General features: G+C 42.7%; 2 protein-coding genes across 5 annotated transcripts; both read right to left on the minus strand.

The window, feature by feature from the left end:
- Positions 1-251: 251 nt before the first annotated feature.
- Positions 252-8,555, minus strand: LOC128416047 (uncharacterized). Of its 2 annotated transcripts, XM_053393107.1 has the most exons (6): positions 8,242-8,532; positions 5,966-6,361; positions 5,282-5,692; positions 4,586-4,634; positions 3,912-4,015; positions 252-1,639 (listed from the first exon to the last, which is right to left on the minus strand). In XM_053393107.1, exons 1-6 carry the CDS (start codon positions 8,297-8,299, stop codon positions 1,632-1,634), a joined length of 1,026 nt encoding a protein of 341 aa, XP_053249082.1. In that variant the 5' UTR covers positions 8,300-8,532; the 3' UTR covers positions 252-1,631. The 2 variants fall into 2 exon arrangements, with proteins under 2 accessions (XP_053249082.1, XP_053249080.1); XM_053393105.1 differs by lacking the exon at positions 252-1,639 and having other exon boundaries at positions 3,897-4,634; positions 8,242-8,555.
- A 2,391-nt stretch (positions 8,556-10,946) lies between these two features.
- LOC128416048 (triggering receptor expressed on myeloid cells 2-like) lies at positions 10,947-21,872 on the minus strand. Of its 3 annotated transcripts, XM_053393110.1 has the most exons (5): positions 21,723-21,865; positions 18,846-19,190; positions 17,507-17,561; positions 12,204-12,370; positions 10,947-11,260 (listed from the first exon to the last, which is right to left on the minus strand). In XM_053393110.1, exons 1-5 carry the CDS (start codon positions 21,763-21,765, stop codon positions 11,256-11,258), a joined length of 615 nt encoding a protein of 204 aa, XP_053249085.1. In that variant the 5' UTR covers positions 21,766-21,865; the 3' UTR covers positions 10,947-11,255. The 3 variants fall into 3 exon arrangements, with proteins under 3 accessions (XP_053249085.1, XP_053249084.1, XP_053249083.1); XM_053393109.1 differs by having other exon boundaries at positions 10,947-12,370; positions 18,846-19,187; positions 21,723-21,872; XM_053393108.1 differs by having other exon boundaries at positions 10,947-12,370; positions 21,723-21,867.
- Between the last annotated feature and the right edge of the window lie 4,572 nt (positions 21,873-26,444).

The following is a 26,444-nucleotide window of genomic DNA, read 5'->3' on the forward strand; positions in this document are numbered from 1 at the left end:
TGACCCATGCAACCATTTCCCTCATTCTATTGGGCACCAGCCCACACAAAAATCAGCTGTGACCAAAAAAGAGGAGTAGAAAAGTATATGAGGAGACTTTAATGCCTTTGTATGTTTTCTCATGTAATTCAATCAACATAAAGCACTAGATTACTATATTGACTACACTTTTAAGTAAAAGATAAAATGTTCTTTGGGCATTTGCCCGACAGTTATTGCTTAGGGCCGAAGTAGTTGCAGCAGAGGTAAGTTCTGCATTTTAAAGCACAACGCTTCCTTTGTCATGTTCAAAGGGTGTGGTGGGGATGCAACTTGAGCTTAGCAAAACAATTAACAACAGCAACAACCAATAATAATGGTATTAGGGTACAGGGTACTAAACTTCCCTGCCATGGGTCTCCGCACGGCTCTTCACAAGTGCCGTTCACATCTTCAAACACTTCCAGTGTTGGAGATAAAACTGGGCCTCTTTACTCTTCTTCCCCCAAGTGAAAAAAGAATGCTTGAGTGTTTAAATGTACAGAATGTGCTGCAATTAGGTTTGACCTTAGATGTTCACAACTTAAAAGCTAAGTACAACCATTTAACTCGAATATCTCCTGTCCCTTCCCAGATTTGTAAGCTGTCGTCCAATTGTTGAGAAAAAATGGTCCAATGCTTTCTTATACAAAGAGCACTTATTCATACATGCACTACATGCTATAACTCCTGTTACATTTTTAACAACAGGATTTTAAGCCATCCATAACATGAATGAGAACTGGACTTGGGAGCCTGGTATGATGGGAAAGCAAAAGCACATTACAGTGGTACCTCGGGTTACGAACTTAATTCATTCCGGAGGTCCATTCTTAACCCGAAATTGTTCTTAAACTGAAACTGTTCTTAACCTTAGGCGTGCTTTCGCTAATGGCGCCATGCCGCCGCTGTGTGATTTCTGTTCTCATCCTGGAGCAAAGTTTGCAACCCGGAGCAACTGCTTCCGGGTTAGCAGAGTTTGTAACCTGAAGTGTTTGTAACCCGAGGTACCACTGTAGCTTGATTGTTGCATCCATGCTATTCACTGCTAGAGATGGTGGCTGCTTTCCTGTGCACAGACTGGTTCAAGCAAATGTGTCTCCATCTCATAGGGTCAAAGCTACTTTCATGGGAGTACCTGCCCATGTGAACTGACATGCATACAAGTTCCGGATAGGCTGATCTAAAAGCTGGTAGCAGGTCCACTATCAGGTCTTACAATAATGAATATTAGTTCAACATTCCTAAGAAGTTAAAGGGGCATTTGGAAAATAGCTTTTAATTTTAATTCTCAGCCAAATGCAGCTTCCACCTTTGTTTCAGAATTGAATTTCACAATTGGAGATCTAGAATTTATACATCTAGTTTGTCTTTAGTCCTTGGTATGTGGAACCTGTGAACCAAATATGATATTTGCATACTTCACAGATCCTGAAGAGATCACACCAGGAGAGCACTCTCCTGGAGAGGAAAGCTCACTGGGGTTTTTGTTGAAACTTGACCTTAATGGGAACTTCATGTTGACATATGTCACATCCTCTGTCATTGGCTTCTTCAATATGGCGTATACCGCGTTTGTTTCTTTGTCCAAAGGATTGTCGGTAGCAGTGCTTTCATGTATCTGAGCATGGATAAGAAACAAAAAGGCTTGTTTTTTTGGAAATAGACTCTTAAATGCCAGCCTCATTTCACCTCCAAGACCAGATTCCCATTTTTGGTATTGTGTCTGCATCTGTTAAGGGTTTCTATCTTTTTTAAAATGTGTAAATACAAACTGGCTCTGACAGACTTCTTTCAAATAAGACAAACTGAACTACTGCTAGGATAAATAGTAATTTTTGTAGTAATACGTTTATAGCCCAGCAGTATAGGCATTTAAGCAGAAAATGGTTAATAGAATAATCCTATAATCACATTTCCACTAAGTGGGAGGGGGACATAGTTAAATCTGTAGAATACCCATGGCATCTCTGCCCTGGTCTAGAGTCTGTGAGTGTAACTGAACTGGGAGTGAGGGTGGGTGGAAATAGGAATTGGCTTGGTGTCTGGGTGGTGAACAATGCAATTTAAAAGCAAATAAAACCTTTAAGGAAAGCAAAAACACATAATTGCATTTAAAAATAGTCCCACCAGCAGCAAACCATATATAAAAGTATCAAAAATCACCTAAATGCCTGGAAAAACAAATGCATCTTTACTTGGTGAAAAAAGCATAATGTTGGCGCCAAGGGAGCCTGAATTAAATGCATTTCCCATAGACCATATAAAATACCCAGTACTGAGAATGAATTATAGTTGTATATTACTAAAGTTTTCAACATGGCATTCACAGTCAAGGTTACTGCCTGGTTTGCAACTTAGTGCTGGGTCTAGAGTCATGCTATATTTGGGCAATTGTATATTTTCAGGAAATGGAATGACAACATGGATTCTTTCTTATCCCCCAGAAAGAGGTGGAAGCTGTAGTCCAGATGCCTAATGTGGCCCAGGATCCCCATAGATCTGATTGCAAAATCTGAGTTGAATGTGATAATCTAGCAAAGCAAAGCATATTTGAAGGTGTTTTTTTTCTATGGGAAATTATAATGCTCATGATTACTATATTTCCACAGTGGAGAAACTGCCCATGGTCAGATTTTCTCCTAACTTGTGAAATGGTCTCTTACCTGGAATGTTATTATTCTACAGTTTGGGTTATCACCAAAATTCAGGTCATCTGCTGCTATTAAGAAGAGAGTCTCATTTTAGTATATAAATGTGCCTGTCTGTGCGCCACTTCACATGTTAAATTTTTAACTGAACACTAAGACGTAAGTGTACACCTTAAAAATGTGAAGATGGTGAAATGTAGGGATACATTCATCAGACAACTGACTAGTTGCATCTCTTTGTTGAATGTACATTCATTGGCTGCCTCTGCATAATATGTGAGATGGTTCTGTTTATACAGTCATCTCTCGTGTTGTGTTCCGCTCTGGTTATGGACTTTCAGCTTACAAATGCAGCAAACCTAGAAGTGTTTACTTCCGGGTTCACCACATGCGCAGAAGCGATCTGCGTGCTTCACGCACATGCAGAAGTGCTCAATCACGCCATGCACATGCGCAGAAGAGGTGCTCTAGTTGTGGACTTTTCAGGGTGCGAACAGCACCCCGAAATGGATTAAGTCCGCAACTAGAGGTACCACTGTATTTACTGATTGCCAACAGTGTGACATGGATCCAGTGCATTGGCTTTCTCTGAGCTATGAAGAAATAGCATCGTTGAAAGTCGTTTTGTCAAACCTTTTTGCTTAAAAGGTGACTGTGGGAAGTGTAAAAGCTATTGAGTCACATGAAGTAAGGTGTTGTACTGGACGAACATAGCTGTCAACTTTTCCCTTTTCTTGCGAGGAATCCTATTCAGAATAAGAGAATTTCCCTTAAAAGAAGGAAAACGTTGACAGCTATGTGGATGAATGGTTTGAGATGGGTGGTGATGTGCATCCCCCATGCATCCAAAGCCCATCATGCCACAGAGTGGGATAATGTCAGATGTTTTGCCACTTGGTGCATTTATGCATTGCACAAACACGTAACTCATAGAGGGAGTGATGAGATGTAGTCAGTTGATGCTTGCGAATTTCTGTTGAGCAGAGCCTCAGATTCGCTTACTGTTTTGTATATCGTAGAGACTTTTCAGCCTTCATTTAGAAAGGCAAATGTTGACATGAAAGCACACAGTCTGTTCAGATGAAGCCATTTAGGTGTGCAATCCTGACCATCTTCGATGCTACAATACTGTATTCAAATCCAATCCATCCATTTAGATGCCTGTCAGGTGCTATTACAGTTATGCATGTAATGAAATCTTTACAATGGCTGGGCTACATGAAAAACAAAAGAAAATCATACCTCTTGTTTTCTTCTTGATGAGCATTGTGACAACTAATATGAGGGCTGCAATAATTGTTATGCCAACCGCAATGGAAACCAGGACTAAGACAATGTGATAAAGTCTGAAACAATCCATAGTGCATTAGTTAAACCTGCTTATTAATTAATTACATTTTAAACCCCACCTTTCCTCAAGATGGTGAAAATTGTCCCCTGCCCCTATTTAATCCTCACAATAGCGTTGTGAGTTACGGTAAGTTAGACTGAGGGATATACTGACTGGCCTAAGGTCATCCTATGGGCTTTGCTAACAGGTACCTAATATATTTGTTAGACTGTCATTTACATGTACTGTACACAATAAAGTTTGTTTAGCTTTCAAAGTCAGACAGAAGTATGCAAAGAGCTCAAGGTTTTGTAGCACAGTTGTGCAGCAGAGAAAAGGCACATGCAGACTGCATGTTAGATGCAGATAATCATACCATGGTTTTTTGTAGAGGATATAAAATTCTGGAAGTGCCATAATATAATTATTTGAGTGGAAAAGTCAAATCCTGTAATTGCCTCTGTTCACATAATTTTTTTGGACCCAACTGCAATACAGTATAGAGCGGTGGGAGGAATAGATACTGTAGCAAACACAAATCCCTAATCCAGTTGCCTTTAAATTAAAAATAATATAATGTTGGTACCTTTGTTCATTTTCACTGGTTTCTGTCACAGTCCCGTAATTTTGCTGCCCTAAAAATAAAGGAAGAGAAATAAAACTTTTGTCTTTATTGTAACTCTTCCAAGGTGCATTCAGGTTTTGCTAACTTGCCTTCTTTTGCCCCTTATTCTCTTTAGTAAAATGTGAACGATTTATACGATCTGAAGAGAAGCCAGAGTATTGTCCCTTATTAGCATGATAATTAATACGTTAACAAACAACACAGGCCTCCTATATTGATCTTTGAAACACTGTCTTTGCAGCTTCCTTTTACAAACACTGATGCTGTTACCATTTGTCTCAACTAAAGAGCCATTGCTTTCTTATTCCAGTTGTGGATGTGTTGCTATGGTGGTGTATCTCAAACTCTATGCAGCTCTTATTGATGGGGAACCTGCACATGCAGATTCAAACTAGATGGGATAATCACATATTTGGGTGCTTCCACAGATAAAAAAACAATCTACTTGGAGATTTAAAAAAGTGTCAAGTAAGGGCAAAGGCTATGCTAGAATGCATTTTTCCTTGACAGGCATTTTTTATTTCTGGAAGAATAATCAAATGTGAACTCAGTTATATGCAAACTAAACTGCTACATTCCAAGGAGGACTATACCATGTGATCTAGATCAGTCCTGAACTACCACAGGAACTAGATCCAGTTACCTCCATGTGCTCACCTTTTTGAACAATGACTTTGATTTTTCTTAAAGGGGTGATGTTCAGGCCATCAAGAACCCCAAACCAGTATATCCCCGAATCTTCTACTTGCAGAGCTGTTGTGAAAAAAGCAGCGCAGCCATTTCCCAGATCCTGTAGTGCAAATTTCTGGCTTGGTTCAGAAGTGAGATACTGCCATCCTCGGCCTGAGAGGCTAGAAGGCTCTGTAGGGTTACATTCTTGCAGCAGATCTCCTTTGCACCAGACTCCCTCTTGTTGCAAATATTGCGGTGAGCAGAAGCCCTCTATGCTGAGGGACTCTCCTTGCACCTTCATCACAACTTCTAGTCTCTTTCCTGGCTTACTAGAGCTTTTGAGGAATGGAACCTCGGGTGTTGGAGGTGAGAAAGTATTGTTAGGTGCAAGAAGGCCTAGGAGAATAACAGTGAAAGTACGTCTTGTAAAACAGTGTTGACCTTCCATGTGCCCATTATCCCAGTACTGTAATGTCCACCCTTGCTGTCAGTGGCTCTCTTGAGGTCATTCTCAGCACTGCAACCTACCTCCTTAAATGGGTAATGCTGGGAATTAAATTTGACACTATGGTACAATCCCAGAAAAGCTATATCACGTGATCCCCGCGCCCTTGTGTGTCTTGATCATCCCTGATCTACCACTAGTTCTAGTTACCTACATGTGCTTACCTTTTCGAACAATGACTTTGATTTTTCTTAAAGGGACAATATTCAAGCCATCGGTGATCCCAAACAAGTATATCCCTGAATCTTCTACTTGGAGAGCTGACATCAGAAAAGAAAAACAGCCATTTTTCAGATCCTGTAGTACAACCCTCTGGTTTGGCTCAGTAGTCAGATATTTCCACCCTGGGCCTGAGAGGCTAGGAGACTCTGTAGGGTTACATTCCTTCAGCAGATCTCCTTTGCACCAGACTTTCTTTTGTTGTGAACAGAAGCCCTTTATGCTGAGGGACTCTCCTTGCACCTTCACCTCCTCTTCCAGTTTTCCGGGCTTGTTAGGCTTTTCGAAGAATGGAATTCCATGTGCTGAAGGTGAGAAAGTATTGGCAGACACCAGAAGACCTAGGAGAATAACAGTAAAAATGCACTTTGTAAAATAATGTTGATCTTTCATTTGTCTGTTTAGTTCAATGCTGTGCTGCCTACAATGGCCCTCGGCCCAGTATATCTGAAGGAGCATCTCCACCCCCATCATTCAGCCCGGACACTGAGATCCAGCTCCGACGGCCTTCTGGTCGTTCCCTCACTGCAAGAAGTGAAGCTACAGAGAACCAGGCAGAGGGCCTTCTCGGCAGTGGCGCCTGCCCTGTGGAACACCCTCCCATCAGATGTCAAGGAAATAAACAACTATCTGACTTCTAGAAGACATTTGAAGGCAGCGCTGTTTAGGCAAGTTTTTAAGGTTTGATGTTTTATTGTATTTTTAATATTTTGTTGGAAGCCGCCCAGAATGGTTGGGGAAACCCAGCCAGATGGGTGGGGTATGTATGTATGTATGTATGTATGTATGTATAAATAAATAAATAAATATTATAATTTGTTGTTGTTGTTGTTGTTATCCCACCACTGCAGCCTAACTTTTTAAAACAAACTGGAAATATTGGGGATTGAACTGGAGACTATCTGCATGCAAAGTATGCTGTGCTACATAGCTGGTTCTCAGGTGAGTCAATTAAATTCATCTGGAGATGCAGATTCTGCCTACAAATTATGCTCTACCACAGAGTTAAGGACTTACTCTCTTAGGTAAGTAGACTAGAAAAAACCCTGTAGTTGGTGATCATGTGGAGACACCAGAGCTTGATCCTGAGACTGCATGCAAAGCATGTATTCTAGCACTGAGGTACCAGCAGCCCTTCATCATGTTAATCTGTTGCAGAAAGCAACAATGGAGTCTTGTGGTACCAGAAGACCCTTTGCCTTTGTTTTCCTTGAAGCACCACTACAGCCTTCCTTTCAATCACATTACATGTCCAGACTCTTTCGCTGACATTATAGTATGAACTGAAATAGATAATCGGGATTATTTTGGTTCATAAAGGAAGGTGGTGATGACCAGTCTCCCTGCTGTCCAACTCCCACAAGCAGTGCCAGATTTATGTATAAGCTATAGCTTAGGGCCCCACTCTCTTGGGCCCTCAAAATTTGTTTAAAGAAAAAACACCTAGATGTGCATTTCCAAAATATAAGATAAAAAACAAATAAAATAAAACCTACATACACTTAGAGCTTAATAATTATTTCACTATTAATATACTTCTTAATTGTATTTCATTTCAACAATTTGTTGTTGTTGTTGTTTAGTCATGTCCGACTCTTCGTGACCCCATGGACCAGAGCACGCCAGGCACTTCTGTCATCTACATTTCAACAATTACTTTTATAAAATACCTATGTTGTTATGTGCAAATGGCTTTAGAGACCTATTAGGTCCATAAATTACCATATAGCATATATTCAACACAAAAAACCGTGACAATTTGTTGATAAAGGACAGCTGTTGATATAATAATAATAATAATAATAATAATAATAATAATAATAATAATAATTTATTTATACCACGCCCATCTGGCTGAGTTTCCCCAGCCACTCTGGGCGGCTTCCAATCAAGTGTTAAAAACAATACAGCATTAAATATTAAAAACTTTCCTAAAGGGCCCCATTACCTTCAATAGCTTAGGGCCTCATCAAACCTAAATCCAGCCCTGCCCACAAGAGAATTATGATCCGGCTAACATTCATAGTCTTTCATTTTGTGAATCACTGGGACTGTATAAATGACAATGAATGTTTTCTCTATTTAAAAAATGGGAACAAAACTTGTTTCTTGCTTTCAAACAGTAACTACAAAAACAAACAACATATTACTTTTAATTCAACACCATACTGGTGTGTTCTGTACTGATGGCCATGAAAGGGTGTCTCCCTCTGTGCCTTACCTGTCAGCATCAGCCTTAGCAGAAGACCTGGAAGTCCCTCCATCTTGTAGCTGAACATAGTTTAGGTTGCTGAGCAGTGAATGAGTCAATTTGCACTTGCAGGAAGGAAGCAAATGCCCTTTGTCATTGCCTGTTCCTTTTCTTGTCCCAGATCAGTAGAGTTGGTTTGGCGCTGTGGGAAGATCTTCTAAACATGTTTTAATTTTAGTGCTGAAGAGTTGCCCAACTTGGGTTGTGGGCAGTTGCTGTCCAGATGCATCGCACCAGACAAGACAGTGGACTAAGCAGTGACTGATAAAGCCAGTTCTGCTTTCTGCAGCTTCCCATCTCATGATGTGACCGCATCTCAATTTGCATGCATGTGGAGGCTTAGATGTAGGAGTTGTAGTAACAGAGCTCCTCATTTGGATTCCCTTAAATGGGGCATGAACCACAACATTAAGAAAAGAGTAATTTTGTGGCATGTTATGTTAGAATAAAGCCTTAAGAAAAATTGTTGTGCTGGCTATTTTGTAATGATTTATTAAAGCTGTGTTTTATCCCCACAACCATTCTTTATCTGTATTTATTTATGGATCCAAGAATATTACAGGCCTGTGTAGGTTGCGGCATTTTAAAAGTATGTTGATTGTTGGATGTTCTTTCATCACTTCACCAAGTTTTGAAGTGAGCAAAACAACAGCATCTATGAACATTGTTGGTGCCCAGCATGATTTTTTAAAATTAGCTTTTATTGGGGTTTTTTTGTGTTACAAGAGGACAGATAAACAGGGAACAGTACATCTATCGTCTCCACTTTCAATTCATAGTCTTTTTCACAGTTTGTTTACATTTGGTGAGAGACATTTTTGTCATAGATATCTTGCAGTTGGGAAAAGGGGAGTGGGGAGAGAGATGGGGATATTGTTATTTTGTTCTATTGTAGGGGGGTTTGTGTCAGCATCACATGGGTAGGTTCTTTATGTATTTATTTGTGTTTATTGATATTGTGAGAGGTTTGGGGTTCCGGGTGGCCCTGTGGGTTAAACCACACAGCCTAGGGCTTGCCGATCAGAAGGTTGGCAGTTCGAATCCCCACAATGGGGTGAGCTCACGTTGCTCGGTCCCAGCTCCTGCCAACCTAGCAGTTCAAAAGCACGCCAAAGTGCAAGTAGATAAATAGGTACCGCTCCAGCGGAAAGGTAAATGGCGTTTCTGTGCGCTGCTCTGGTTCGCCAGAAGCAGCTTAGTCATGCTGGCCACATGACCCGGAAGCTGAACGCCAGCTCCCTCGGCCAATAAAGTGAGATGAGTGCCGCAACCCCAGAATCGGTCACGACTGTACCTAATGGTCAGGGGTCCCTTTACCTAGGGGTTCCCGAGCTTGGTTGGTTGTGTTTAGTTGATTGCAGTGTGGCTTATTTGTGTGAGGGAGGTGGACTAGGGTGTTGGGTCAGGTTAGCCATATTGATTTGTATGCTGTTGTGGTGGGGGAGAGGTCATTTTCTTGTTGTCCTGTGTATATAAAAAAGGGGAACGACACTGGGTTGAAGGCATCCTCCGTAGCTTGTCCCCTTGCTAGTTTGAGTTTGTTGGTTAACTTTTCTAGTACGGCAGTTTCTCATACGTTTTGGTACCAGTGGTCTAGGTTGGTGCCCAGCATGATATTTGTGGATATCTGTGTCAACTTTTGATTTGGTTGAAGTGTTCCTCACCCAGGTATCAAAAAGACCTAAGTTGACCATGAGAAGTGGAAATCTTTAGTGCTGCTGCTGATTTACTCAATTACTGACCTGCCCTTCCAACCTAATAACAGGGTGGTCATATGTTAGGTGTTAAAGGCCAGGATAAAGTTTCTCTCCCCCAGCTTCTTCCTAAGGTGGCTGCCTCACTCTGTCTAATGGTAGGGCTGCCCTGTTCACCACATTCAATGGACCTGACCTTTCAGACTCCTTGCCCTGAAGACTTTGAAAGGGGTTTGAACCTGAGTTCCCAAGGTTGTGACCAAGACCTGTATATTTTATAACATGCATCAATAAGCTTCCAAGGTTCTACCAAATCATGACAAAGGACTTCATTCTTCCCAAGTTACCAGGGACATCTCTGTTTGTCTGTCCCTGTCCCTGGCAGCTCACCATCCCTGGTCCTGTCTCTTGGGGATGCCTTGTTAAAGATTTGTGACAGTGCTTTCCTATTCATGTTTGCTCAGGAACAAGTTTTATTGTGTTCACTGTGACTTACTCTCAGATTACTGTGTCACAGGATTGCACTGTAAACATGATTTGCTAGAGTAAGTGTTCTTCAGAGTTCATCTCCCTCCCCAAAGTCTCTAGAAGTTAAATTTCTAGGTTTGGAATTCTGAGTAAAGATGAACAGGATTCCATTGTGAGTCTGGTGTGGCAGGATACACCTTGTCTCTGGGCATGTGTACGTAAATGCCCAGAGACAACATGAACATGAGGGTCTGATGTAGTGTACAACCTAACCCCAATGCCATCTCTAATGCAGCAGTTACCTTTGAGGTAATTTTTTACATACACTCATAATTTTCATACTTAAGTTTCAAATTCACTCAAGGAACTATTATGTGTTCATACTACAATTTGTTTTTATTATCTTTGTTTTGAGTTCTTGCAGTTTATATTGTGTGAGCCATTCTTTTCTTTTTCTGCATGTAATTATTGTTATGCTCCCTTTGCAACAGAAAGAACTTAGAGAAAGAGATGTACATTCTTACATTTATTCTTACACTATACAGATTGTTCTCAAGATAATATTAAAAGTGCTTCTGGGTGGAGCATCCATCTGATACTCTTTATTGTCTACAGCAAAGCAGTTTAGTTTGACTTGCTGGCAACATCTGGCTTTATAAATGGAACCACCACAGTCCTTGCATTGGTCATGGGGCACTGGCCACAGGATAAAGCAAGCATGTCCTTCACATCTTGTCTATTGGAGCAATTTCTATGCACCTATCTTTGAATTCTTACTCATTCGTCTTTCCATCGCATCCCATTTATGCCAAGCTTTCCCTTTTAGCCTGGAAATGAGAAAAGACATATGTGCTATGAAATTAAATGAAACAAGCATCCAAATATAACCCAAGGTCACTACAACCACATGAAGTTATCTTCTCTATTTAATATACAGCACACCAAGCTTTCATTTTAAAGAAATGAATTTGCAGTTGGAATATTGGGGTGGTGGAGTAGGAGAATGAAACAGTAATTCATTCTAAAAGCTTGTGAACAAACAGCAATGCCTCAAATGTGTCACTTAGAGAACTCGTGATCTACAAGCCCATTGCATCACACTAAATTCCTGACTCATTATTTCCATTTTGGGGTTAGCAATGCCATGGGTTTTTCCAGAAGGCACAACAGGGCTTGATTGCTGGATGTCTCTCAACAAATTTATAGCATTTTCACAGAACTTGTCATCAGAATTAATTGTGGAAAGTCATGAACTTGTATTGCGAATGTACCCATCGGCTGTGGGAGGGGGCAACTGAAAAGCACGGCTAGAATAGGCAGCCACCAGGAGAGCCACGATTCAAGGAAGCAATGCAGAAATCCAAGATTGTGTGCTGTTTGCACTGTGGGTAGCTCTGCACACTAACTGAAAACAGGCCCCAGAATTCAGTGATGTCACAGGTGATTCTGGGCTGCATTAAGTTCAGGTCTAGACTAGACGTAGGCAACTCAGCTCCAGGAGGCACTCACCTTGCTGGAAACAACATACACATTTGGGCTCCCATCTTAGCATTTTTGGCTCCTTGTGTAAGCTGGTTGTATGCCGCCAAAATGCTCTGCAAGGTGGTCTAGGGTACAGAACAGTGAGGCACTCACCTTGACATTCCCTACTCTACTAGGTTGGCACAAGATATGGCCAGCCCCATTCATGTTCTGTGGAAGTCATTTAAAAAGGACCTTTGCAGCAGCCCTGCTCTCAGTAGTCTCTTGCACTCAGAGTACTGACATCACCTGTGATTGGGAAGAGCTGGTGCTCATTTTCTCCATGGCTCTTATCCTTTGTCTGTCTGCTGCACTGGCTCTTGGCAGCGATCAAGATGACTACAGCAACCAGGAGCTTGAAACCCAAGAATCCAGCCACAAGGAAGCGAAGATTGACTTCAGCATCTGACAGGGTGCTTTGGAAAGATACAAAGCGACAGGGCATGAAGCAGGTAATTTATTGTGAAAAGAATTATAATAAAGAAAGGGAGGGAAAACAATTTCTCAAATTGAGCCACTCGAGGTTGCTTGGCATGGCTGTTGCTATTTTACATTGCAGCCATTTCACTTGGGGTAGCTAGCGACTGCCAGTTCTAATTAATATGTCCAGGTGTCATTTCCTTTATTTATGTATTTTTTTCATCAAATTTATATACCACTTGATCACAAGTCCTTCAGATTTACCCAGGGAACTACAGTATTCATTGTACACAGTGGGACTTGCTTCTGAATAGAATTGCACTGCAAATGCAGAAATAGTGAAGTAATGAAACTGCAGCGGTTTTATTGGTCTTTAAGCAGTGAGGACTCAGGTGCAATGTTCCAGAATTATTTTTGAGCTTAACTAGTTAACTTTGTATGCAGTAACACGGGGAGGAGGGGACTCATGGACCTGCAGATGATGTTGGATGACAACTCCCTCCCGTGGACAATGCTGGGTGGGGCTGTTGGGAGTTGGAGTTCAGCAACATTTGGTGGGCAGAGTTTCCCCGTTGATGCACTAACATAAAAGCTCAGAGTGCCAAACTCTGCAGTGCAAGGCTTATTTCCTTTTGCTTGATGCCCCAACTCACATTCAAAGTTGCTTAGAGTTGCAGGGCTCATAGACATTGCAAGAGCCTAATGTAATGTATGGTATCAGAAGCTGCCCATAGATGGTTTGGCTCTACCTCAAAGATCCCTCTTCCCACTCTTGTCAATATTTACATGCAGCAATAGCAGCTGTGCACGAATAACCAAAGCTCAATATCTCCTATATATGAAGAAGTCCCCAGCTCTGCTTGTTGTATGCCACTTTTAGGAGACCTTGAATAGTTCCCTAGATGATGGATAACAAATGGACAGTGAGCCTGACAATGAATGAATGAATCTTTATTTGCATCAGCCACCAGCCATAGCCTGACAAGACGGAGGTGCTGAGGGGTAGGTCTTGGGGTTTGTGCTGTCCTTGATGGACTCACACTTTCCCTTAAGGAGTAAGTATGCAGTCTTGGATGCTCCTTGATGCCACTCAATCTCATTGAGCTCCAGGGGAGGGCAGTGGGAGTGCTTTTTACAGATTTTAGCTGCTGAGTTGCCTTCCCCGGAGCCCAGGACATGGGCTGTGTGCACATTCCCATTCACTCAGCATTCAGTGGGGTGCCACTGCTGGGTTGGGAAACAGAGTACACATGGCATTAGCTGCAATCCGTATATATTCTGTCCTTCCTTATGAAATACAGTGTATCATGTGTTACTCCATCCCTCCCAAAAGGATTTAGTTCTTTCATTGAGAAAAAGAATGACCCGGCTGTGCTTTAAGATGGCAATGTGTACACAGCCACGGTCTGAAGGAATGTGACGCAGCCGTGTTGCTGAAGCAAAGCTGGTCTGAGCCTGGATGGAACATGGAGCTCCATGGAAAAAAGAAGAAGTGGGATATGGAACTGAGGGTCTTAACATTCACATGGAAGAGGAAAGTTAAGATTTTTTAGCTTGGCTAGATTTATGAGGTGCTTTTGCCTTCCTTCACAGTTCATTGTGTTTTGAAAATGTTCCTCCTGTCGAGTTCCATTTGTTTAACATAGCTTTTGGCAAGTATAAAATTCATTTTGCTGCCAAGAGTTTGCATTCCACATGGAAGCCTAATGAAGGGTGGAAACTCTTCCTACAGAGACTGGAAATATTCTGTTCTCTAAGGGCCAAAGTACACATGATGGCATCAATCCCGAGTGTCAAGACTGGGTTCCTGACAAAGCAGGGGAGCATGGATTGGGTGTGGGGGACGAACCTTTCCCCTACCAGTACCCCAGCAGTTCTTTTAAAAGCTAACTTTTCTGACTTTAGGGGCGGAGGGTATAACAGGAAAGAATTCCCACCAGTATGGAAATAGTTAAAAAGCACTTAATTTACAGCGTTTTCATACCATCCATTAACAGTAATTTATTTGGATGGTGTACATTTAAAACACCCACACCTAATAAAATATAAAAATATTATAAAAATATGAAATCAAACAGCAGTTAAAACAACTTTAAACTAAAACCAATAGGTCCGAAGGTCTAAAAAAGTACCCAAAACATGCTTTTAAAACTGAAAAGCCTGGGGAAATAAAGAGGCCTTATCCAGATGCAGTAAAAACCACAATGTAGGTGTCAAGTGAGCCCTGCTGAGGAGGGCTTTCCACAAGTAGGGGGCTACCACTGAAAGGGTCCTGTCTTCAGTAGTCTTCTGCCTGGCCTAATGGGGTTGGGGTGGGCAGGTGGAGAAGGGCCTCTGAATATTATTTTAGCATGCAGACAGGTATATGAGAGTTGTTCCCTCAGGTACCCTGGCTGCAAGCTATTCAAAAGTCATACCAGACCTTTGAACTGAGCCTTGAAACAGGCTGGAAGTCAGTGCAGATAGCAAAGCACTGGCATAATGTCACCATTTCAGCCTGTTCACAATAATCTTGCTGCCCTATTTTGGACCAGCTGAAGTTTCCAGATCATTTTTCAATGGTGGGGTAGCCAATATGGTGCTCTGTTGGACTACAATTCCCACCATCCTGGCTGGGGCTGATGGGAGTTGTAGTCCAACAACAAGCCTTAGGAACGGTTGAGGGAATTGGGTATGTTTAGAGGAGACTAATAGGAGATATGATGGCCACCTTCAACTATCTAAAAGGGCAGACACATTGGAAGACGGAGAAAGCTTGTCTTCTCCTGTTCTTCAGGGTAAGACTCGAACCAATGGATTCCAGTTACAAGGAAGGAGATTCTGACTAAACATTAGGAAGAACGTTTTGATAGTAAGAGCTGTGGAACACATTTCTCCAGAAGGTGGTGGACTCCCCTTCCTTGGCGTTTTTAAGCAGAGGTTGGATGGCTATCTGTCAGGTGTGCATTAATAGAGAATCCTGCATTGCAGGGGGTTGGACTAGATGACCCTCGGGGTGCCTTCCAGCTCATGATTCTATGACATATTGGCTACCCCTAGTATGAAGCATTGCATTGATTCAAGTTTCATCAGGAAAGCATAGGAGAGGGATGGAGTTAGCTTTCTCCTCCTGCCTCCTCACACTGTGCTTTAAATCTCCCCTGCTGCCTTGCTTTATAGGCCTGGCTTGGAATCTGCTACCAGCATGTCTGTTTGTGCCTTACATGGGCAAATAACAGCTGAATCACTCCTGAGATGTCACAGCTGAGGAGTCCCAGTGAATTATGTTCAAGGTAATCACATTTAGCAGATTTATTTGAGCCCACCCTTTGTCACTTGCTAGCAACACAAGTGTAGGAGCTGTAATGAGAATGGGTAATTTCTATGTCAGAATCATCTTGCATATCCCTGGTGAGATGTGCCAGTCAAGAAGAGGGGAGGATGCAGAGAATCGGAAATCTCCAAGGAAATACAAGGTTCAATAGGGCCTCGAATACATTTTCCCTTCTGCAACACAGGGGGGAGATGATGATTAGGGTAATTTCTTAAGAGATGGTCAGGCAAATCTAATTCCAAGGATTGGAAACACATCTGAGTCCTTCGAATCCCCTGCAGTTTAGTTGGATGAGGTGCTTTGCTCCATGGCAGCATTGTTATTATTATTATTATTATAATAATAATAATATTCTTTTGCAGGCTACATGTTGAACAGGAACAGGCCCAGGCTCAGTGAGGTGAGGTGTGGCATCTACTCTACTAACTTCCTTCACACTCAAGATTGTGAAGGAAGCTATTGTCTTCCTACAGTGAAACCAACTGGGCAGGAGTCTGGTACCTCTCACTCACCAGAACGAGCAGAGAGGTCTCCAAAATCCAGCAAGGCTAGACCACCACTAATTGATCTATACACATTGCCACCTAAAAACCTGCTGGACCAAAAAGTGATAAAGTCCCAAGGAAGGACGTAAGTCTATTAAAGCCATCATATCTGTCTCTCATCTCTGTCATCAAGCTTCATCACTAACCGGCTGTATGCATATTGCCAACTTAAAATGCAGCGAGGTTGCTTACCTCCTCCACCCCTCGCCTGAAAAAGTACCTGCAAGTTATTGTACGCCTCAATATGGCTGGATGTGCTTCTGAGTCACTCACTCTCTACCCACACCAGTGTGTTGGGATGTCTTAATACGTCTTAACATTTTCAGATCAGATCGAAGCTGGTTTGGGGGGGGGGAAGCACACCAAAACGCAGGACTTCTCAATCATCTGCAGGATAGACATGGATTGTGGCTAATGCCATGCACACACGGCTTCACAAACCATCAGTGGGAAAGAGCCTAAATTTCCTTAATGAAAAACCAGGCTTCAACTTCGACTGCACAGTGGTACCTCGGGTTCCATACGCTTCAGGTTACAGATGCTTCAGGTTACAGACTCCGCTAACCCAGAAATAGTACCTCGGGTTAAGAACTTTGCTTCAGGATGAGAATAGAAATCGTGCAGTGGTGGCACGGCAGCAGCGGGAGGCCCCATTAGCTAAAGTGGTGCTTCAGGTTAAGAACAGTTTCAGGTTAAGAACAGACCTCCGGAACGAATTAAGTATGTACCCAGAGGTACCACTGTATTTGTATCCTATCTATAGTAAGAACTGCCAAGCTTGCTACTTAAAAACCTGTTGTGCACTCCCCATACCAGAGTAGCTTGGCATGGGATTTATTCATTCCAGCTCCCCACCCCCCAGCCTCGAGCTGATGAAGTTTAGGTGTGTGCTGAGATGTTTCCTGCGCTGCTGTTATTTTTGTGTTCTAATGGTTATTATTCATTTCAACTTGCTTTTTATTCAGATTTTGCCATGTAAGCCACCTTGGCTGAATCCACACAGATAAAAAAAACCACTGTGAAATTAAAAAAAAATGTTTTAAAATATATACGGAGTTTGCCATTATCCCATCAGTGCCACCTAGTGTCACATTTGTCTAATGCACTTAAAACGTTATATTTGCAGCTGTATAGCTGAGTCCCTTGAGAGTACTTCTCACAGAAGGACAGGGTAGATATTTGCATATAGGCAAAGTACATGTATATGCATATATTTATTTGCATATATGACAATATGCCCGAGGCTTACCAATAAAACGAATGTACAGATTTACCTGGAGATGCTGTGCACTGCTCTGGGCTCCTCAGGTGCCTCAGTCTCCCATAGACCTGGTGGCAGAAACACAGCAATTTAGCTGGCAAAATAAGAACATCTTAAGGCAGTGGTGGGCAGATTTTTTACCAGAATCATGAGGTCCACCAATCGCAGCTGGTGCAGAATAGTGGCCCAGGCAAGTGGACATATGTTAAGAATTAAGGAGCAAGGTACATCTGAGTATAAGCTCTGCCCAGGGATTTGGGATTGGTGCTAAATTCTTCTTTCTTTCTTTTTTAGTCCTTTCACACAATAAATCCACTCTTGGTTTTCTCCCAAGACTTGTTTTCCCAGCAACTTTGTACAGAGGAGGAAAGCTTTTTCTAGTTGTTGCTGCTACTGCTGAGCAAGGATTTCTGACTCCAATTGTCTATCAACTGCAAATCAGTCAGAGATTGATCAGAGTAAACCCCTATTTACCTTCTGCTCCTTTACCCAAGGCAATGATTAAGAGCAGGCCTCTGTCACAACCAGGAATAAACATGACCGGCTCATCCATACTGTTGCTCATTGTGGATAGCAAGTTTCCTTGTACCTCCATCAATTCACTGTTGGGCATAGGATGTTCTCCAAACCACTGCTTTCCTCTCTTTCTCAGTCTGGATTTTTGCATGCCATGGATACTCCAAAAAGGAGAAGGTATTAGAAAATCCAGATTGAGGAAGAGAGAAAGATGAGAAGACAGTAATTTGGAGAAGAATGGCATTCAGACAACACAGAATCAATGGAAGCACAGGAAGCTAACTATCCCCATTAAGCAACAGTATAGATGAGCCCAAAGACCACTTGTAGGTTTTGGACTAGCAGTGGAATCCTATACATCTCTACTTGGAAGTTCTCAATGGAACTTACTCCCATGTAAGTACCCTAAGTGTGTAGACTGCAGCCTTCAGGACATTGCTCTGTAGCTGAAGTCTTCCATCTTTGTTGAAACAGGGAAGGCCAGTGCTTTTTTTCTTAAAAAAAAAAAGTTCAGAGGTACTCTCATTTTCCTACTCATATTGAAATACTGCCCCTCAATGAGACCAAACTTAGATTCACAAAATGTTTAGGGGGTATGTGTACCCCTGCATCACCCCAGAAAAAAAGCACTGGGGGAAGCTATACAAGAAGAGTGAGAAAAAAGCTCTTCCTCGCCTTCCTTTGTGCTGAGCAAGAAGTTTACGCCTGTGCCTGTTTTTCATCATGTCTTTGTACAGTGGGTCTAATATCTTATTTGGGGTCATAATTTTGTATCATAGACATGACTATTTAGAAGGCAAGGCTTACAGCTGATTAAAGACACTGGTGGGACTTACCTGTCAGAACTTCCACCTTCACTTTCTGCAGGATATTCGTAAGCCCCAAGAATTCCGTCTTGCACTGATACAAACCAGCATCCTCTTTCTGGAATGGGTCAATGGTCACTGTGAGAATCCCCTTCTGGATGTTGTCCGCAATGGCGGTGGTGCCATTCTTTCTTTTGAGGAACGGCATCCAAAAACGCCGGGCACTGACAATATGCTGACATGACATCTCACCGATGAGCTTGCACCAACTCTTCTCTCTCCACTGGTTCTCCTGGGGGTTGTAAGTGCAATTGATGGTGATGGGCTCTCCTTCGACACCATACACCGTTGGAACATCCTCAGTCGCGTATGCTTCTAGGAAGGAGAGAAGGGTTGTATTCCATACTTCCATTTTTGTAATGGGAGGTGACCATATTACAGCACTGGGGCCAAATCACCCAGAGCCCCACCCACATTGCTCAGATATATATAGTTTACAATATACATGACCTGCACAAATGGGGAGGAGATCCCTCGATGTAAGAAGACAAATCCACCCACCCACACCCCAGCTGATTTGCTTGCAAATTGCTTTAGTCAACAACTTTTAAAAATTCAGTTTGTGCCAAACCTTGAGGTCTCTGAAGTCTCTGCATCACTGGTGGGAAGGTTACTAGGTTGTTTTAATAGATGCGAGACCTTGGAGCCAGGTCAAAGGCCTATTAAAAACATTGTTATATTCATGCTTTTTTACATTTTTTTTTTTAAAAATCTTGCTTAAGCTGGGCATTTTTGTGTGAAGGAGCAGCAGCTGTGGGGGGCCTTAATCCAGAACATGCTCCTGATCTAGGTCAGGCCCCATACTGATTTCCAGCTGAAAATTCTCCTTCTCCTGTGGCTGTTTATCCCCCCCAAGTGCTGTTAACTTTACTTACGGTGGCACAAAGCAGCTGGTGGGGGCAAAATGCAGCAGGCTGTCAATTTGGACCAGGAATAAATTCAGGATCAGAAGCCCACAAATCTGCTTCTTGTTCAAAATAAAAATGGCTAGCTTAAGCACATTTTTAAAAAGCATGAGTAATGCAAAGTATGATTTGGTCAGATGTGACTCACGCATGCTGCCTCTGCCTTAAGTCCTGCTCCAGAGTGGTGCAATATGGGGATTGCGGAAGAGCAGCCTGAGGCTGCTTTCAGACTGTCACTATTTTGTGGGTATGATTCAGTCATACGGTGGGAAAGTTAGGTTGAGCAATCAAAGTCTGGCAGAACAAACCCTCTCCCCGAAACCCGCAGATTTGGGGGAGTTAGAAAAATAATGGGGAAATGTAATGCAAAGTGTGGGATAATGGTGATGTTTGGTGATGTCATATAACCTCCACGCAAACAAATCCGGACGCATGCTCAATATAACCTCGTACAACCTCTGTGCAAATGTGTGCAACAAATTGGGATGAATGCTCAACAAACAGGTCTTTTGGAAGAGCTCTCTGCCTGCATTGTAAGGGGTTGGATTATCCAACCCTTGGGGTCCCTTTCAGCTCCACAGTTCTATGATTCTATGATTTAGCGACCAATTTCGAGAGAAGGAAATCTATTGATATAGACAGAGGAGCTCTCTCTAGTGCATCTTTTCTTGACACGGGCGATTCCACTGCATAAGGGAATTACTTAGAGATTTTTGCACTTGAAGTCAGAATCGCCTTCAACCCCTTTTCTGAACTGGGACAGGGGAAAATGGAATCTGCTGCCTGAAGAAACAGTTTCATGTTGCTTCATGGTCCAGAATGCCTCTTGTTGCAGCTTTGAAAGGTTGCGTTCACACCAGTGCAACTCCCTTGCAATCTATAACATTCTGTACATGTGTCGGTCCTTTTCATTCCCTTGCAGAATGATGTATATTTTGCACATTGGTAACCTTTAATAGTGTGTGTGTTATGTTCTCCTTAGAGGTGAAAAATAGTGGAGGGGAGGACTGAGAAGAAGAGAAATGGCTGGATGAGAAAGGGTTTAGCATCCCCTCCACATCACCATCCCTTAAACTCACAGCCTCCAATGACTGTTTTTAACTACTATTTCTGATCAACGCAAAGATTTTTGCTAAACACATCCTGTCATGATTCAAATATTTCTTATCTCATCGCTACTCCATTCCTTGCCCATTTTCAGCCCTCCCCTGTGGCAAAGAGGAGGGTACAAACTCCTCTGCACCCACCGAATATAGTGGGATGTGAAACAAGCACGCAAGCAAGCGGAGCAAATGGATAAATAAATAAAAGTAAGCATAAATATCATGGAGGATAAGGCTATCAGTGGCTAATAGCCATGATGGCTTTCTTCAGCTTCCACTGTTGTTGCATTAGCATAGGAATCTGGTTTGCCATTGTGAGAACAAGACGCTGGACTAGTTGGCCTCTGGCTTGATATAGGCGGGTTTTCCTTATGTTCTCATCTAGCACAGAGTGCTTCTGCTTTGCCCTTTGGCTGATCACAGTTTGAGGTTCTCGTAATTTGTATCTGCTGTACAGAATGATAGAATGTTATGTCTATACAGCCAGAGGACAGACCCAACAGACTCCTTTAGCTCAGTCTCTTGTACTGTGGACATAACTTTCCATATACACTATCCCTAGCCCATTATCCTATTCAATGCAATTTGCAAAGCGTGCCACATGGAGACAGCAGAAGCAAGCAAGATGTACCACTGGTGCTTGGCAAATTAAGAATGACATTTTAGTAAAAAGTTTCTTAGTCCAGATAGCTTGTTTTCAGCAGGATCAATTGTGCCTTGCCTTCAGCATCATGCATGCATATCAACCCAGTCCTTATCTGACCCATTCATACTAATCTGTTCCTATAGCCTGCTTATCACCCACTTATCCAACCAGCATAGGATTCTAAATCTCATACCTGACAAGGAGACCAAGAAGATGAGATGCACAAAGTTCTCCATCTCACTCCAGCAGATAAAGAGAGAAGATTCGCAAGTAAAGATGAAAACAGAGTCTTGCACAATGGCAATTTTTTTTTGCTTTACTAGACACAAAAGACACAGAAGAGGAACATCTGTCACTCTCTGTTGTGGATTAAGCAATATACCAGCAAAATGTACTGAAAATGTAGGGATCAGCAGTGCTATGCCAGGGAGAGGGATCTAGAACCTGACAGTTTTCTTTCTCCAAACCTTTATTAGGCATTACAGATATAGGCCATCTTAAAACATCCATATACAAAAATTTAAACAAAGAAGCAGCCATAGAAGATATATAGTAACAGAAATTTTTATTGGAGTGTCTTCCTGCTAAACTGTGTCATTTACTAAGAGATACTATCGACAGTAACTCAATCACCCTTGCAGTTACCTCCAGGTTAATATCAGACAGGTAGAATCTGATATTTTCATTGTGCCATGATGTTTAACTACCCAAAAAGGGGGATAACGTGTTTATGTACCTGGTTGTGCAGTGGACAATAGAAAAGAATATGTTCTACAGTGTCTGGCACATTCAAATAACATCCTCAATGTCTATCATTTCTAGGGATGTTTAAATATCTGCCCTTAACAAAATCTGAGGGGGAAATGGGCTGGAATTATTAACTTTGAGATATAAGTGATCCTGTTATCAGTTGTATTTAAACCATAGAACTTGGGGGGAGCAGATTTTATCTACAGCTGACTCAATGTTTTGTTTTTCAATATCCCTTAATCTAATTTGGATATTGCGATAAATATATTGCTCACTAGAATTATGCAATAATAGAATTATGCAATAATTCCAAGTCAATATCAATACAGTAGATCTAATTCTGCTATGTATGAGTTGGAGCCATCTGGATTTATAGGAGTCCTTAAGTAAATCGGAAAGCATACTTGAAGGTTGGGAACGAAAATGGCAATGTGGCCAGTATTTTATAGTGCTAGTCCACGCCCAATATTCCATCATGTGTATACCTAATTCTGCACACATTGTCTCATACTTGATTGAATTTGGGAGCCCGAAGAAACTTGAGTGTATCTTATTTAAATCACTATTATATGCTTGTATCCATATTGGGATCCCAAAAAGTAGCTGGTATGACACTTTAGCTTGAAAAATCTGAATGGCAGCTGGTATAAATTGGTTACCTAGAACCTGAAAGCAGGAGAGGGACAGCTGTCTCAGAAGAGGAAGTCATGATGATAGGCATTGACCCCCAGCCACAACCCATGCCTGCTTATCATTGCTGATGCCCACCGAAGTCCCATTGACTTCCCTGGCAATTTGCAAAGATTTGTGCAAGTTCTTGAAATCTGCAACTGATAGCCAGGTTCACAGGTTATACATAAGTGAACCTGATTCAGTGTGTGTCATACTTATTGCACTGGGTTCACTTATTAGGTACACAGTCTGTGCACATATAATTGGACAGAAACTACTACAGATATGAGATCCTGAGAGCAATTTCTTACACACATGAGAGTGACAGAAGTGCACTCCATATCTTTAAAGAAGTGAACAGGCTTGAGTACATGCCATCAATAATGATTGGTAAGGTTTTGTGGAAACCTGTAGATCATATTTTTCTGTGTTGGGCTTAGTCTCTGTGTTCCTGATATGTAGCAATGCCACACAAAGTTGGCACTATAGCATCATATCCTAAAACTAGACTGGCATTAAGAGGGCCCTCTTTAGTTTTGTCATCATTGAATTTAGCATCTCAGTTCCTCAGGAAAATAAGGGGCTCCTGGAGAGTTTTCTAGCATTTTGTGTTAACCTTTGATGGTGCTTTCTGGGAGCTGGGTATTAACAAACTTGGGAACTGTAGTTCCTGTTCCTCTTTTGTCCCCCATGATCCTTGCCTGATCTTTGCTTTGTTTAGCAGTTCCTCTTGTCTGCTTGCATCTGCAAATACCCTACGCATTCCTACCACTTCTCCTTGGCTGCCTCTTTTCACAGCTGTACTCTGTGGGTGTGCTTGTGTAAGAAGGTTTAATGACTCACACCTCACAGCAACTGTGTACAGTGTGTGTTGCTTTTGTGCCTCCATTACCCAGTGCCCCCCTGCTTGGGTTTAGAGCATCACTGCTCGGAGGGTCTCTAGACAGATAAACCAGGCTGGTGCATTTTATTTCTGCAAATTAGCTGCACTTGTTTCCACAGAGCTCCAGGCATGTTGCACATCTTACATTCTGTCTGGGGGATCACTTCTGGAAGGTCTGTGGCAAAGTTGTCATCAGAGCTGCATTCACCTGTTATGTGGCTGCCCTAGCACAAATAGGAGCAAAAACCCACATTCCTTGGCTTAGAGTCATGTCTGCACTGGGGATCATGGTTTGTTTCATCCCCAAACAAACCACAATGTGAAGCTAAGGTTTGTTCTTGGCTTGAGCGAAATAAACCACAATCTCTGGTTCAGCCATAATGCTGAGTGTGGTTTGTTGCCCCCACTTGCTCCAGGGAAGGAGCTAAGTGGGAGAAATTCCTGTGTTTGCAGTAAATCATTCATTATGGCATGGGTGGGCAAGCTCAGACCTGGGGGACAAATGCAGCCCTCCAGATATCTTGAAATGGCCCTTGGGACAGACCTGGGAAGATCTGTGTGAAACCCCTCCCCCTCACTCTCTGACCCACTCTGTGCCCACACAAAAACTCTCTCTCCTGAGACTTCATGGGACCAGGCCCATGCAAACCCCCTCTCTCCACCTCCTACCAACCCTGTGTCCGCGCAAACTCTTACACCACTCTCCACCACAGCAGGCCTGTGCAAACTCTCTTTCTTACTCTCTGCATCCCAGCCTCTGCCCACACTAAATCTCTCTCTCTCAAACGCCTCCTCCCAGACCCACCGCACTCTCTGCCTGTGTCCTGTGATCACTGTCGCTCTGCTTCTCCCATAGACCAACCCTCTCCCTGCACAAACTCCTGCTCAGCCTCTCTCGCTCCATTCCTCCCACCAGTGACCGGACCCACCTCCTGGCTGCACAGTTTTGAGGAAGATGAGGTCCAAGTTCAAAAACAGAACATTAATGTTTATTTTTTTAAAAAAAGATATATATTTTTTAAAAAAATTATTTTTTTAAAGGACAGTCCCATTTTTCAAAGGGATGGGTGGCAAGCCTATCAAAGGTAAAAATGACATTCTTTGCTTCACCCACTTTTGCCTCTGGCTCTGCCCCCAAAAGACCATTCTGGTTGCCCAGAAGGGAATGAGCTATGGTTTTGCCAGGGTGTGTGAACTGGGGAATTGTGTTATCCCAGATACAGGATTATGTACTCAAGGGACATATCAATGGAACCAAAGCTAAATAAAGGAAGAGCAACTGCTTCCTCCTCCTCCTCCTCCTCCTCTGGTTCCTGCTAGTTCTGCCAAGGCAAGCTTCCTCAGGGGAAACATAGAGCGAGGCCACCCAGCTCCTAAGAATCTAGCTGTGGGTTGAGGCCTAGCTTGGGACAGTTGAAAACACCTGCTTCCCTGAAGAGGTGGGTTTCTGTGGATATCCTTCTGCAGTGACCACAGGCCCTCCAGCCACTGTAGGAACAGCCAGAGCTCAAGGAAAGAGACAGAACACGGCCCCCACCACCCCTGTGTTTTTGCTGTTGAAGTTTTTAAGACCTGCGCCAGAACATAGTGAGAGATCACTTGGTAGACGGCGCAAGAAATCTGCTTGCTATTTCCTGCCCTTGGCACTTTTGAGGAACTGGCTGCTGCTGGTTATGGTTATGTTTTTGTTTTTTTAATGCCTGGCTGCCCTGGAAAGTTTTCACAACAGACTCTGCTTCCTAAATTTGAGCAATTGACAAATAATACTGATAACAGTGGGACGTGGGTGGCACTGTGGGTTAAACGACAGAGCCTAGGACTTGCCGATCAGAAGGTCGGCAGTTCGAATCCCCGCGACGGGGTGAGCTCCCATTGCTTGGTCCCTGCTCCTGCCAACCTAGCAGTTCGAAAGCACGTCAAAGTGCAAGTAGATCAATAGGTACCACTCCGGCGGGAAGGTAAACGGCGTTTCCGTGCGCTGCTCTGGTTCGCCAGAAGTGGCTTAGTCATGCTGGCCACATGACCCGGAAGCTGTATGCCGGCTCCCTCGGCCAATAAAGCGAGATGAGCGCCACAACGCCAGTGTCGGGCACGACTGGACCTAATGGTCAGGGGTCCCTTTACCTTTACTGATAACAGTGGTTGTTGCTTTTTAATATATAGAATGAATTTAAATTGTTATGATGCTTGTGTTATCAAAATTACTTGGCTTGCTCCATTATGTTTCAGAATGACTTGGTATTTAGACTGCTTACTGGAACGAAGGTCCATAGCTCAGTGGCAGAGATCTGCTCTGCATGCAGAAGGTCCCAGGTCCCTGGCATGCTCATGTAGGGGATGTGAATGCCCCTATCTGGAATCCTGGAGAGCCCCTGCCCCTCTGTGTAGCCAACCCTGAGCTAGATGGACCAATGGTCTGGCTCAATATAATGCAACTTCTTATGTTACTTATGTCTTGACATTTCCCATTGTGTTGTGAGCTTCTTCGCGGGACATTTATGTGGATAGCAGCACACATCAAATTGCAGTAATAATCATAGAACTGTCTTGCTTTGGCCGGCCAAAGGTCTGTTTCATCCATCATCCTGTCTGTCAAAGTGGCCCGGTTTC

Source organism: Podarcis raffonei, chromosome 6 (genome assembly GCF_027172205.1).
Source record: "Podarcis raffonei isolate rPodRaf1 chromosome 6, rPodRaf1.pri, whole genome shotgun sequence".
NCBI lineage: Eukaryota > Metazoa > Chordata > Lepidosauria > Squamata > Lacertidae > Podarcis > Podarcis raffonei.